This window comes from Anomaloglossus baeobatrachus, chromosome 6, assembly GCF_048569485.1.
Source record: "Anomaloglossus baeobatrachus isolate aAnoBae1 chromosome 6, aAnoBae1.hap1, whole genome shotgun sequence".
Taxonomy (NCBI): Eukaryota; Metazoa; Chordata; class Amphibia; order Anura; family Aromobatidae; genus Anomaloglossus; species Anomaloglossus baeobatrachus.
Window position 1 is genome coordinate 330,724,628 of NC_134358.1, and position 16,001 is coordinate 330,740,628.

The 16,001-nt window shown below is 42.3% G+C and overlaps 1 protein-coding gene across 7 annotated transcripts in view; it reads left to right on the forward strand.

The window, feature by feature from the left end:
• LOC142243250 (poly(rC)-binding protein 3-like) overlaps positions 1-16,001 on the forward strand; it is a 1,512,260-nt gene that overhangs the window by 1,415,272 nt on the left and 80,987 nt on the right. For all 7 annotated transcript variants that reach the window (XM_075314940.1, XM_075314939.1, XM_075314946.1 and 4 more), the window contains one exon: positions 341-472. In XM_075314940.1, coding sequence (XP_075171055.1) covers positions 341-472 — 132 coding nt within the window. The remainder of the gene's footprint in view (positions 1-340; positions 473-16,001) is intronic.

Genomic DNA, 16,001 nt, shown 5'->3' on the forward strand with positions numbered 1-16,001 from the left:
GTGTGTGTATGTGTGTGTGTGTGTCTGTGTGTATGTGTGTGTGTGTGTGTGTGTATGTGTGTGTTTGTGTCTGTATGTGTGTGTAATGTTGTGCTCATTGTAAAAATGCATTCAAATTCCCACACAGCCTAATAAAATTCTTTGTATGTAGTTATATTATCTAGTGTATTTCGTGATTACATTTTTACTTTTTTTATTTGTTAGCTTTGTTCTCCTATGCATATTGTGTTCTTACATTCTATATTATCATATTATTGAACTGATCTAATAAAGTACTACTTTACTTGCATATTTCAGTTTTAATTTACTTTATTCAACTGAATTTGTATTCTTGTTGCAGGATATCAATGCTTCCATGACAAATAGCACAGTCACAAGCAAACCACCTGTAACGTTACGGCTTGTTGTCCCTGCAAGTCAGTGCGGGTCCCTCATAGGGAAAGGTGGGTCAAAAATTAAAGAGATCAGAGAGGTAAGAATAATTGAATCAATTTTAATATTGTACTTAAAGAGAACCTTTAGTCATGTCACACTGACCACATCATGGAAGTGTTCCTGCAGAAGCCGAGTAAAACATAATTTTTATTTTTTCAATTTTCCTCTCTGTTGGAGAGATATTAGATTGCAAAGTTTAGAATATAATTTATGTTAAAGTTTAACAGAATGTTACCAGAGATTTTTTTTCTCAGGATGTGTACTTCTCCTGCATGAGTTTGACCAATCATAAACAGGCAGCAACATAGAGGGCAGAAAAAAACATGGCCTCCTCTCCTCACTGATCTCTGCAGCTACTATATAGAGATACAGCAGAGATGAGTTAGGCATCATTACAGACACTTCCATATCTCTTCTCACACCTTTCAGTGTGTGGCTAGCATGAGGGCTCACAGCACTGTGAGATGAAATTTGCAAGGGTTTTTAATGACACATAACTCAGCTCCGCTGTATCTTTACACAGTAGCTATAAAGATCAGTTAGGAGATGAGGATGTGTACTTTTTTCTCCTGTTTGACACCTCCTGCTTATTAGTGGTCACCCTTATGCAGGGGGAGAGAAATCATATACAAATCTCTGGTAATGTTTGGTTGTAGAGTAACAAATTATAACCTTAACTTTACAAGTGGAGGAGAAATGAAAAAATAAAAACTACGCTTTACTCAGCTCTGGAGCCACTATTCCATGACATGGCCAGTTTAAAGCGCTCAGACTGCTGGAAAGTCCTGTCTAAAGTCAAACAATTCTGCAATGATGATGATGATGATGAGGATGAGAAAAGCAATACCTTAATATTAGACTTCCAGAGACAATTGTAAAATGAATACACTGCTAATGTTTATTTTAGCATTACATTTTGTATGCTCATAAGAATTATTTTTTAGGATTTTAAGTCACAAATCAGGTGTCATGCGGTATCAAAATTAAAGAATAAGAATGCAGAAATTTCTTTATTACATGTAGACTATGAGGAAAATAGGAATGGATCCAGTAAACACTCGGGAAGTCCAGATGGCAGTAAACATTTTTGGCAAATTTATTGAAAAAAAGTTACAAATGGACAGAGCTGGAGACAAATAATATACGCAGGACACACGTAACCATGGTGTCCTGCGTATATTAATTAGTTTTGGCTTGGACCGTGAGGAAGGCAGTTTACACCACCGAAACGCGTTGTCCGTGGTTGCGTGTATCCTGCGTATATTAATTGTCTCCAGCTCTGTACATTTTTAACTTTTTTTCAATAAATGTGCCAAAAATGTTTACTGCCATCTTGACTTCCTGAGTGGTTTGCTGGATCCATTCCCATTTTCCTCATTGCCAAGGATATTCTCCCAGTCCAGGATCCATGCACCATGGTGGGAAACAGGAGGACTCATTCTGATCAGAGCTCAGACAGGTGAGCTGGTCTATATACTGTTTGTGCCTTACATGTAGACTTTATTATGTATAGACACACATGTAGACACAAATGACATTATTACATATAGACACACCTGGCTTAGGATGGTACTATACTGGACATTTATCAGGAATGACCATTCATAGGATCACTAGTTTCCCAATAACTAGCTTTCCTAAATAGGCTACGGAAACGTCTGTTTGTTGGGGGAAACGATTTTCAAGTCTGAGTACAACAATAGAAGAAGAAAGGTGGCACTTACCCTGCTCATCTTAAGATTTTATTTTTTACAAAAAAGCAGCTTTGGAAGAAAACCGTTGCACATAAAAAACATCTGGATGCTTTCCTCAGAACAAATGGCATTGTGGGTTATAGATAATTTAGTGACAAGGAATGTTTAATGGTAGAGAAAGGTTGAACTTGATGGACCTAAGGGTGGTGTCACACAGAGCGACGACAACAATGACGTCGCTGCTACGTCACCATTTTCTGTGACGTTTCAGCGACGTCCCATCGCTGTCGCTGTGTGTGACATCCAGCAACGACCTGGCCCCTGCTGTGAGGTCGCCGGTCGTTGCTGAATGTCCAGCTTCATTTTTTGGTCGTCGCTCTCCCGCTGTGACGCACACATCGCTGTGTGTGACAGCGAGAGAGCGACGAAATGAAGCGAGCAGGGAGCAGGAGCCGGCATCTGGCAGATGCGGTAAGCTGTAACCAGGGTAAACATCGAGTAACCAAGGGAAGACCTTTCCCTGGTTACCCGATATTTACCTTCATTAAAAGCGTCCGCCACTCTAGCTGCTAGTGCCGGCTCCCTGCTCTCTGCACATGTAGCTGCAGTACACATCGGGTAATTAACCCGATGTGTACTGTAGCTAGGAGTGCAGGGAGCCAGCGCTAAGTAGTGTGCGCGGCTCCCTGTTCTCTCCACATGTAGCTGCAGTACACATCGGGTAATTAACCCGATGTGTACTGTAGCTAGGAGTGCAGGGAGCCAGCGCTAAGTAGTGTGCGCGGCTCCCTGTTCTCTCCACATGTAGCTGCAGTACACATCGGGTAATTAACCCGATGTGTACTGTAGCTAGGAGTGCAGGGAGCCAGCGCTAAGCAGTATGCGCGGCTCCCTGGTCTTTGCACATGTAGCACAGCGACTCATGTCGTTATGATCGCTGCTGCGTCTGCTGTGTTTGACAGCTAAGCAGTGATCATAACAGCGACTTACAAGGTCGCTGTTGCGTCACAGAAAATGGTGACGTAACAGCGACGTCGTTGTCGCTGTCGCTATGTGTGAACCCAGCTTTAGTCTTTTTTGCAACCTATATAACTGTTTAACTATGTAACTATAGTGAAGGCAACAGCCATTTAATGCTAATGTACACTTCGTCTGGCCTGAATGACTAAACACATGTTATTGTAAAATGACTGTCTGCACTATGTACGAACTATATAAAACTGCTTTTTTTCATAAAGAATAAAGTATTAAGATGTTATCCAAAGTAGATTCAGCCTTTTTTTCTGCTGTTGTTGGATTCATTCATTTGTATTTTTTTGCTGTTAATCCACCATTTTTAAGGATATATTAACAGAGGTTTTGCTGCATGTCTCAAACTATGTGTCTTCGGTAATAGACGTATTCTTTTATTTCCAGCTGATTATTAAGCTTCCCTAAAGAGACATTCCCATTATAGTTTTTACTTTCTTAATATATTTGTCATGGGGTGATATGGAGGTAACAAGGATAAGGGCACCTGGACTGACCCTCAGGCTAGGGAACCCTAGCTATCCCTGACCCCAGGATTACCTCTGAAGGTGAGGACACCTGGGCCGCCACCCTGGCCCTGCTCCTAATCAGCCCTAATCTAGTAGCCCCTCTCCCACCACCCAAGGAGGAACTGAGATCAGAGCGGTAACCCCAACAAAGAGATAAAGTGGAGGGAAAAAACAAAACTCACTCACACCACACCCAAACAGAGGAATAAAGGCCACGTTTCACTAAGCAACATCGCTAGCAACATCGCTGCTGAGGCACGATTTTTGTGACGCAACAGCGATCTTGCTAGCGATGTTGCTGTGTGTGACATCTAGCAACGACCTGGCCCCTGCTGTGAGGTCGCCGGTTGTTGCTGAATGTCCTGGACCATTTTTTAATTGTTACTCTCCCGCTATGAAGCACACATCGCTGTGTGTGACAGCGAGAGAGCAACAACTGAATGTGCAGGCAGCAGGAGCCGGCTTCTGCGGACGCTGGTAACCACGGTAAACATCGGGTAACCGTGAAGTGCTTCGCTGGTTACACGATATTTACCTTAGTTACTAGCATCCGCCGCTCTCATGCTGCCAGTGCCGGCTCCCTGCACGAGTAGCCAGACTAAACATCGGGTAAGTAAGCACAGCGATTTGCTTATTAACCCGATGTGTACTCTGGCTAGGAGTGCAGGGAGCCAGCGCTAAGCAGTGTGCGCTGGTAACCAGGGTAAATATCGGGTAACCAGCGAAGGCTTTCCTTGGTTACCCGATATTTACCTTAGTTACCAAGCGCAGCATCGCTTCCACGCGTCGCTGCTGGCTGGGGGCTGGTCGCTCGTTGCTGGTGAGATCTACCTGTTTGACAGCTCACCAACGACCATGTAGCAACACTCCAGCGATCCCTGCCAGGTCAGGTCGCTGGTGGGATCGCTGGAGCGTTGCTTAGTGTGACGGTACCTTTAGACAGCAAATTGTAAGGGAAAACCAAATCAGGAAAGAAAATACAATACAAAGGGTATCTTCACCACAATAGCAAGCAAACAGCAGAACTTGCACAAGCAGCTGTAAAACGACTCTCTCTCCACAGCAAAGCTTGGTAGAATAATCTATCAACTACAAGGAAGAGGTGCTTTTTAAGGAGGAGGGGAGTGGCCATGGTTGAACTCCAATTAAGCAACTTTGCAGCAAGGGACAAACTGGCATTAACCCTTGCTGCGCCAGCAGAAAGCCAAGTACATTTAACATTTGGCTCCAGAGTAGGGGAAAAAAAGCTCAAATAGTAGTACTGTCACAAATCTCTCACCGCCAAAAGATAATCGTGACAATATTGCAAACAATAATATTATACTGTGTACTTATAACTGCTCATTTTGCATTTTTTATCCAGTTAATTGTTCTTTTTTTCCATTAGGTTTATGACATCACATGATTTAAAATAGAGTAGCTGAATCCTTCTAAGCTCTATGTAGTAAGAGGAAGTACATTTTCGCAGTCATGAATCACTATAAAACGCACTTGCAGGGTGTAGGAGGGAGAAGCTGGGTCAGGAATTCAATGGTTTATGCACTGACAAGAGAATTCCTGTTTCTACATTGAGCAGAGAAAAGAGAAGACTGTACTGGGTAAAAAGGCAAAACAGGCAATTGTAAGCACACAGTGCTATATAATATGATGAGTTTGATATATTAACCCCTATACAAAGTATCTATACATCCAAGGTTGCCTCCCTCCCTTTAATGTGGGTTCGCAAAGCGAGCTTGCATTATTCCCTGCACATGTCTGCTGATCTGATCAGCAGATGTGCAGCTACAGGCACATTTGGATCGGAGATGTATTGTCATGGCAGCATGGTGTCAGCTGAAAACTCCTGTCACTGTAATGATTCACTTTCTGTGAATGTTGTCAGGGGCAGGGCGCCGTCATTCACAGGAGATCAGCATTTTTGCTGTTCAGAGCGATACTGAAACAGCACCCAGAACAGCAGAAGTGATCGGATAGTACAAGCTTAAAGTTCCCAAAGAGGACTATTAAAATCAATAAATATCCAAAAATGTTTTTAAAAATATGAAAAAATAACAAAAACTTAAAAGTTCAAATTACTCTTCTTTTCCCCCTTGAAAATAAAGCAGTAAAAAAAAATACAGATATTTGGTATAGTCACTTTTAGAAATGCCTGATATCAAAATATAAAATTAATCTGATTGGTAAAGGGCATAGCAAGGAAAACAATAAAACAGACAGAATTACGTTTTTTTGGACGCCACAACATTGCATTAAAATCCAATAATAGGTGATCAAAAAAATCGCATCTACCCAAAAATACTATTGAATTTTTTTTCACCGCTTTGGTAAAAGTAAAAGTACACATGTTGGTATTTATTAACTCGTACTGACCTGGGGAATCATATTGTCTGGTCACTTTTACCATATAATGAACATGGTAAATAAAAAATAATCATCCAATTGCACTTTTTTTCAATTTCACCGCACTTGGAATTTTGTTCCCATTTTTAAGTACAATATGTGCCACAATGAATGGTGTCATTCAAAAGTACAACTCGTACCGCAATAAACAAGCCCTCATATGGCTAGATTGATGGGAAAAAAAAAGTTATGGCTCTAGGAAGAAGGGAGGTAAAAACTAAAACCAAAACCCAAAAATTTCCAGTGGTAAAGGGGTTAAAAGGATAAAAACTTTGATGGGAGTGCTTCTCTAAAGGAAAGCTATTATCAGAAAATAATCTATGGCTTAAATCAGGTTTTTGCAATAAATGTATTTTCTGGGTTGGTAATCTTTTTTTATTAAAAATAACAAATATAAATCTTGTAATTTTCACATTGGCTACGAGGGCTTTTTTAGACTCTAGCATCCTGCTGTTTAAGGAAACCACAAATTAGCCACAGTGAAAAGTCACTGACCAAATCTTTTGTATTGCAGCATATAATGAGTGCGTGCAAGATCATTGTGAAGGGAGGGGAAGCAGAGTCCGATGTGACATTACTTATTGATCCTTTATCAGCTGGGTATAAATATGTTACCTATCATTGTACTCCTGCTTCTAAGAGTCTTCCTGAACTCTCAGCCTGAAAGGAAAGAAAAAAAAAAACATTGCCCAAACTTGTAAAAATACATGTGACACAAAATCCAGATTAAAACACTAAGGGCGGCTTTGCACGTTGCGACATTGCACGTGCGATGTCGATGGGGTCAAATCGAAAGTGACGCATATCCGGCGTCGCAGTCAATATCGCAACGTGTAAAACCTTTTTGATACGATGAACGAGTGCAAAAGCGTCGTTATCGTATCATCACTACAGCCTCCAACATTTCCATAATGCCGATGGTGCGACTGGTACGATGTTGTTCCTCGCTCCAGCGGCAGCACACATCGCTGTGTGTGAAGCCGCAGGAGCGAGGAACATCACCTTACCTGCCGCCGGCTGCAATGAGGACGGAGGTGGGCGGGATGTTTACATCCTGCTCATCTCCGCCCCTCCGCTTCAATTGGCCGCCTGCCGTGTGACGTCGCTGTGACGCCGCACGACCCGCCCCCCTAAGGAAGGAGGCGGGTTGCCGGCCAGAGGGACGTCGCATGGCAGGTACGTGCGTGTGAAGCTGCCGTAGCGATAATAATCGCTACGGCAGCTTTCACTAGATATCGCACGTGCGACGGGGGCGGGACTATCGCTACAGCATCGGTAACACATTGTTACCGATGTCGCAACGTGCAAAGCCTGCCTAAGACATTTTCTGATTATAGCTTCCTTTTAAAATTCTTCTTTTAGCACCATATCCTCCTGTGTAAACAGGGCATGTGCTGTAAAGAAAAATAATACTCTATGCACACTGCATGGTGATATTAATGATTATTGTGCGTGCATGGAACTGCCTTTCTAAACAAAACAGTCTGTTAAAGAACTTTGAGAATTTTAGTGTTAAGGAATGAACTAAGAGCAAAGACTTTATACGAAAACAATGAATTCTTCTATGTGGCATAATATGGAAGGGAAATGCCATACTTCCCTTAGACCCTAATGAAGTCTAGTTGATGGATTCTAAAGAGTTAAGAAGAGTCTAAAATAGATGCTAACCTCAATTTATTTTTCTGAATTACATAAGGACCAACTAAATAATGAACAACTTGAAAACTAATTAATTATTCTAAAGATTATGTGATACAAATCTATTATATTAGCTGTGTTTAATGTGAGTTGTAAAATGAATATCTAAAATAATGTAGGATAATAACTACATTCACAATAAAAAAAAGCTTATTTTTATGATAAAATGAAAAAAAGTCAAATGTTTTTAAGGTCTACTGAAAGAAAAGGTCAGAGCACAATAACCTTTCTCCCGCAGCAAGATTACAGCAAATAACCCCCTTATCTAAAAAAATAAATAAAAAATAAATCAGCGCTGGTTGAAAGTAGTGTTTACAGAGCAAAAATTCCAAGATAATTCATAAACCCTACCAATAATTAAAGCATACAGGCATAGATACCTAGAAACACAGATATTACACTTAATTAAAATGAAAGAGCTAAACTCCACCTTATAGAAGCACTTGCATAAATAAATAAAATATAGGCTGAATGTCTTTTCACCTAAAAAGGTTCCAAATAAAAGTGAACGAAGCCCCGTCTGGTGACTATTGTTCGATAAAAAAACACTTAAATTCCACTGAGGCACTGGGGAGGAAATTAACTATTCAAGTGTCTAGGTGTTGCAAGTACAACCCTCAGTATGTGAAGGCTTATACATAGCATGAGTTCTTCTGGAATGCCAGGGAAATCTTACACAGGGCAAACATTATTCTTCTGTACAGTAAAGGGAGGGCAGGATCTTCAGGCACAGTTATCACGCAATTCAAAGGTTAAGTTAATTATTGGGATTTTATTCAACTTCTTTCCAATACATGAAATTGCTTCTCTTCATACGATAACTCATCAACAACTCTATACAAAGTGTTTCTCCTCACAGATCAGTCCTCTTCAAACCGTGTCTAGAACTGGGCAGTCGCCTCATACAATGCAGGTGTTGTAGGAAGAAAAGAGTTTATGCTGTTCCTCTTCTCTTTTCTTGAGATAATACAGAATCTTGTCTGTCCTGAGCCTCCTTATTTATATCGACTGTTTCTCAAGAAAAACACTGATCTAGACTTTTTTTCACCTGGTTGTCATGGACACACTCCTTTTTTTCCCAGCATTCCCTGGAGCTCCACAACTACTTCCTGTCTCCTTTTCACATTATTAATCTCGCTAGTTGCTAGTTGATTCTATATCACAGTACAGCTTCTATGGGTCACATAGGTAAAAATCCCCTGTGCACAATGCACTGCGTGTTGAGCCACTGAGGGTCAGCAAGAGTCAAGCAAATCCAGCCAAGCAGAGTTGATGATATGTAGTGGTAGCTAAATAGAGTTTCCTAGTAGTTGGCACTAATTCCTGCACTGGAAGAATGATAAAGGATCACCGGGACTAAACCTAGGTGGACAGGGAGTTAAAGAACACAGTGTCAGTCTGTGTAAAGGCACCGATACCTGCACTTATATCTTCACATAGTGTCTGATCACCGAAGCCATGCTGGTCTGTCTAGGTAATGCACTAACAGTCTGCTACTACAAGTCCACAAGAGGAGACTGATAGTAGACTTGCCAGCAATACTGCTTCACTTTGGCATATAGCCACTCTGACACTCCAAGGATGCACTGAATATTAGCCACATGCAGCCCATTCTAGGTCACATCCTGTTACTGATCCAACAGTTGAATTGATGGCCTGGGCTCACTTTGACGCATTCTTTCGGAAGCAAAGACGACTTCCTTCCTCAAGGATAGCCCAGAATCACCCCTCAATCATATTAATTTACAGTTGAAATTCAAATAGTGCTATGTCACTAGTTCACTATTTAAACCCTTTGGTTTCAAAGTGTGAAGTTCGAAAATCCACTCCATGATATCTTTCTAATAAAATCGCCTTCCCCCCTCCAATCCTTTTCAATTTTTTAAATTCCCCATACTTGGAAACTAGAGCATGATCCTCCATGTTTATCTCCATAAAGTTTGGACAAGGGATGGCCATCTAATTTGTAGTTATGTTTCTCACATGCTCACTAAGCATGTGAGAAACATAACTACAAAATAAGATGTTTATATAGAGTTTGGAACGTACGGCCTATATATCTCTTATTACATGAACACTGTATACAAGAAATTACTCCTTTTTTTGGCAAGTAATCAAATCTCATATATATTTTAGTATTTCCTTTGAAAGAAAATGGTACTTTCTGCTGTTAATTTGGTGACAAATTTTACATTTTTTGTAAGGAAAAAAATCTTTAGTATTTGCAAATTTAGATTTATTTATTTTTTCCAATTTTTTTTAAGGTCTATAGTTAATTATCGGGTAGTTTATAACTTTGCCTTATATCTACAAGTTAAAAGAAAAAAGGTTTTGGTACCGTGTTAGCCAGTTGAAAAATAATTGATTGCTCTCAGGAGGACAAGACAGGAGGATTTATGACACACTACAAAATCTGAGGGGTCTGCTCCAGAGACTGAGGGCACCAAGTCTGTGATCCTACATGGATATTGGGACACTAAAACTTTCACACCACTAATCAAAGCTAATTAAGGATTCACTCACTAAGCTCAGTGTTGTTTATATAAATGTCCTTTTATTATGCCATCCCTCTGCTCTGTTTGTGTACACTGGGGTGCAGAAATATTAGGCAAATGAGTATTTTGATCACATGATAATTTTTATACATGTTGTCCTACTCCAAGCTGTATAGGCTTGAGAGCCAACTACCGATTAAGTAAATCAGGTGATGTGCATCTCTGTAATGAGGAGGGGTGCGGTGTAATGACATCAACACCCTATATAAGGTGTGGTTAATTATTAGGCAAATTCCTCTCCTTTGGCAACATTGGTCAGAAGAGAGATTTGACGCGCTCTGAAAAGTCCAAAATTGTGAGAGGTCTTGCAGAGGGATGCAGCAGTCTTGAAATTGCCAAACTTTTGAAGCGTGATCACCGAACAGTCAAGTGTTTCTTGGCAAATAGTCAATAGGGTTGCAAGAAGCATTTTGGGCAAAAAAGGCGCAAGATAACTGCCAATTAATTGAGGAAAATCAAGCGTGAAGCTGCCAAGATGCCATTTGCCACCAGTTTGGCCACTTTTCAGAGCTCCAATGTTACTGGAGTATCAAAAAGGACAAGGTGTGCCATAGTCAGGGACATGGCCAAGGTAAGGAAGGCTGAAAAATGACCACCTATGAACAAGAAACATAAGATAAAACATCAAGACTGGTCCAAGAAATATCTTAAGACTGATTTTTCAAAGGTTTTATGGACTGATGGAATGAGAGTGATTGTTGATGGGCCAGATGGATGGGCCAGAGGCGGAATCATTAAAGGGCAAAGAGCTCCACTCCGACTCAGACGCCAGCAAGGTGGAGGTGGGGTACTGGAATGGGTTGGTATCATCAAAGATGAACTTGTGGGACCTTTTTGGGTTGAGGATGGAGTGACGCTCAACTCCTAGACCTACTGCCAGTTTCTGGAAGACAACTTCTTCAAGCAGTGGTACAGGAAGAAGTCGGTATCGTTCAAGAAAAACATGATCTTCATGCAGGACAATGCTCCATCATATGCATCCAGCTACTCCACAACGTGGCTGGCCAGTAAAGGTCTAAAAGATGAAAAAATAATTACATGGCCCCCTTGTTCACTTGATCTGAACCCCATAGAGAACACCTGTGGTCCCTCATAAAATGTGAGATCTACAGAGAGGAAAAGCAGTACACCTCTCGGAACAGTGTCTGGGAGGCTGTGGTGGCTGCTGCATGCAATGTTGATCATAAACAGATCAAGCAACTGACAGAATCTATGGATGGTAGGCTGTTGAGTGTCATCATAAAGAAAAGTGGCTATATTGGTCACTAATTTTTTGGGGTTTTGTTTTTGCATGTCAGAAATGTTTCTTTCTAAATTTTGTGCAGTTATATTGGTTTACCTGGTGAAAATAAGTGAGATGGGAATATATTTGGTTTTTATTAAGTAGACTAATAATTCTGCACAGTAATAGTTACCTGCAAAAACAGATATCCTCCTAAGATAGCCAAATCTAAAAAAAAAAAACACCCCAACTTCTAAAAATATTAAGCTTTGATATTTATGAGTCTTTTGGGTTGAACATAGTTGTTGATCAATAATAAAAAAAAATCCTCTAAAATACAACTTGCCTAATAATTCTGCACACAGTGTAGTGTAATCATAACTTTGGACAGCACAGGAACAGCACAGGAACAGCAGGGTTCAGTAGGCAATTTGGTACCTTGTTGCAAGAATGTAATAACACACTTGCGTTGAACAGCATCCTTTACAATGCATTGTGTGATGCATGTGACGGATGCATTGTAAATAGTGTGATATAAAGGCAACGGATTCCTGTGAAATAACGTGTTGCGTTAAGCCGAGAGAGAGAGACACATAGAGAGAGAGCCCCCATTATCACTGCACACACTCCGACACTACTGCACTCATCATCACCGCACATACACCGGCACTACCGCCCCCATCATCACTGCACACACCCCGGCACTACCACTCCCATTATCACCGCACATACTGGCACTACCGCCCCCATCATCATCACTGCACTCACCCCGGCACTACCGCCCCCATCATCATCACTGCACTCACCCCGGCACTACCGCCCCCATCATCATCACTGCACTCACCCCAGCACTACCACCCCCATCATCATCACCGCACACACCTCGGCACTACCGCACTCATCATCACCGCACATACACCAGCACTACCGCACTCATCATCACCACACATACACCGGCACTACCGCACCCATCATCATCACTGCACAAAACCCGGCACTACCACACTCATCATCACTGCACACACCCCGGCACTACCGCCCCCATCATCATCACTGCACTCACCCCAGCACTACCGCACCCATCATCACCGCACACACCCCGGCACTACCGCCCCCATCATCATCACTGCACTCACCCTGGCACTAACGCTCCCATCATCAACGCACACACCGGCACTACCGCCCCCATCCTCACTGCAGTCACCCCGACACTACTGCTCCCATAATCACTGCACACACGCAGGCACTACCGCACTCATCATCACCGCACACATACCGGCACTACCGCACCCATCATCACCGCACACATGCAGGCACTACCGCACTCATCACCGCATACACACCAGCACTACCGCACCCATCACCACCGCACACACTACCTCAGTGACGTCCCCACTGACAGTGCAACTCACTTCAATTGCTGCGTGGAGCTCACAGTGAGCAGCTCCTGTCAGCTTCATGTAGCAGAGCTGGATGCGTCGCGGGACCTCGTGGATTACGCCAGACCTGGAGGGGTATTTGGGGATTAATAAAGTGGTGAAAGAGGGTGTTTTTATATTTTTCATTTTCAATAAAGTATTTTTTCAGGTGTATGTGTTTATTTACTTTCACTTACAGGTTAATTATTGTGGGTGTCTCGTAGATGCCTGCCATGATTAACCTAGGACTTAGTGGCAGCTATGGGCTGCTGCCATTAACTCCTTATTACCTCGATTACCCGGTTCATCCCGAATTGCCCTGGTGCAGTGGCAGAGTCCCGGGACTGTCGCATCTAATGGATGCGGCAATTCCGGGTGGCTGCTGGCTGATATTTTTAGGCTAGGGGGCTCCCCATAACGTGGGGCTCCCCATCCTGAGAATACCAGCCTTCAGCCATGTGGCTTTACCTTGGCTGGTATCAAAATTAGGGGGGAACGCACGCCGTTTTTTTAAATTATTTATTTATTGTACTGCACGATATAGACCCGCCCACCGGCGGCTGTGATTGGTTGCAGTGAGACAGCTGTCACTCAGCGTGGGGGCGGGTCTGACTGCAACCAACCATAGGCGCCGGTGGGCGGGGGAAGCAGTGAATACTAGATGAAATAATGAGCGGCCAGCATTTTCAAAAGAGGAAGCGCCGCCGGAGCTTTGTGACAACTGTGCAGCGTCACGCCCGTGATCGGTGAGTATGAGAGAGGGGGGGTGAGAGGGGGGAGAGAGAACAGGAGTGATTTTAAATTATTTAGATCGTTCTGCCTGGACGGAATCCGTCAGCGGATTTCGCTCCTTAGCGCATAGCGGCAGAATCCGCCACCAACGGAATCCGTCAAGGTGCGTTATTTTAACAACCAAAAAAACGCTACATGTAGCGTATCCTCTGCCCAACGCTGTGTCAAAATAACGACGCAGCGTTGTCTAGCGGATGAAACGCAGACACTTGCGTTACAGTGCGTCGTCAATACAAGTCTATGGAGAATATCGCAGTGCGTTAACGGACTGCGCTATTCTCCATAGCGGCAGATTGTGCTGAACGCAAGTGTGAAAGCGGCCTAACAGTAATACTGTGCAGACCATTTGGCAACTTGTTGCAGTAGTGCGGCAGTAGGTAAGCATAGCATAGATGAGTAGATTGACAGATCCCATGATTCAACAAAGTTGTGGATGTGGACAGCACCAGGAATAAGTTGATTATCAGGTAACTTAATAGCAGAATTGAGGGTGCAATCAACACTATGAGTAGCAGATGATGAGATGGTTATGAGAATCCTTGATTCAGCAAAGTTGTGGATGCAGACAGTAACAGGAATAGGAAGACTGAGCTGATAGTAGAAGTAGGCACCTAACTGATGCACAGCCAAATGGGAAGTGTGATTTGACACTTGGCAAGTATGTGGTTGCAATGTGCACTACTACCCAAAAACTCAGGCAATGTGCATCAACGTGACCAAAGAAACAGGCAGGTAATAGCCTGAGAGATCCAGTCATAAGGAATCAGAGTTTGGTGCTAGAGCTAAGCCAGGTAAGAAATAAAAACCCAGAGAGCCCGATACAGAGGAGTCCATCAAGGAAGGAACAATATGCTTGGCATGAAACTTCTTAAGTAAAGTTGGAGCATAAATATACCTTTTTAAAAACTCAGCATCCCATGAAGTTTCTTACAGCCCAGAATTTGGCTAATCTCTTACTTTATATCTGGATCATAAAAGGAAGAAGGTGCGGATTTGATGGTAAAAGAAAATTTCTTGATGACCAGAGGATAAATCATCAAAGAGCAGGGAATGAAATGTGTTTGTATTGATTTGCTCAATAATTTCGAATTGACATGGAATAAACAGATGAACTTAAAAACTAGCTTCTTACAGCAGGTCAGCAGTGTTCTTGGTGGGCTTCTTACAGCAGGTCAGCAGTGTTCTTGGTGGGTTTCTCATAGCAGATTAGCAGTGCTCTTGGTGGACTTCTTACAGCAGGTCAGCAGTGTTCTCGGTGGGCCTTTTACAGTAGGTCAGCAGTGTTCTTGGTCGGCTTTTACAGCAAGTCAGAAGTGTTCTTGGTGGGCTTTGTACAGCAGATCAGCAGTGTTCTTTGTGGGCTTCTTACAGCAGGTTAGCAGTGATCTTGGTGGGCTTCTTACAACGGTCAGCAGTGTCCTTGGTGGGCTTTTTACAGAAGGTCAGCAGTGTCCTTGGTGGGCTTCTTACAGCAGGTTAGCAATGTTCTTGGTGGGCTTCTTACAACAGGTCAGCAGTGTTCTTGGTGGGCTTCTTACAACAGGTCAGCAGTGTTCTTGGTGGAAAACCAGACCAAACCTCATCACCAGGAGAGAATGTGGGAAAAGGTCAATAGTGTTTATATGCATGTTTCTTTGTTTTAGACATGGCTGCTGCCAAATTGGATTGCATGTCAGTAAAGATGTCATGAATGTCCTGAAACACACTGTTTACAGCAGAAAGTTGACTCCTTGATGCAATTGGCAGAGACTCATGACTGTGATAAAGGGAGATTTACCAGAAGGCTGAGAAATTGAATCATTGTGGGCAAATTTGGCCCAAGGAATAAAATCTATCCAATCATAATAGTTTGAGAAGATCCAATCTGAATACTTAATAGACTAATTAATCCTCTCAGTATTACTTTGGGGGTGATTGGTAGAGAAGCAATCTAGTGAAATTATGATATTTTTACAGAACACCCTGCCAAACCTGGCAACAAATTGTATATTATGTTAAGACTGTAGAACAGGAATACTTTTGAAAATAATGTGTGCCTGCTGTTGGAGCAGATTGTAGTCCAGATAATGGAACAAAATTAGATATTTAAAAAAAAATGGTACACCAGGACCCAAATTGTAGCAAATCGTTGCACCTCAGGAAGATCTATAACAAAGTTCATGAAAATAGTTGAGGCTGTGGAGGAAGAGGCACTTTACAAGAAGATTTACACTGTTTTCAACCATTCAAACACTGATCTTGAAGCATTA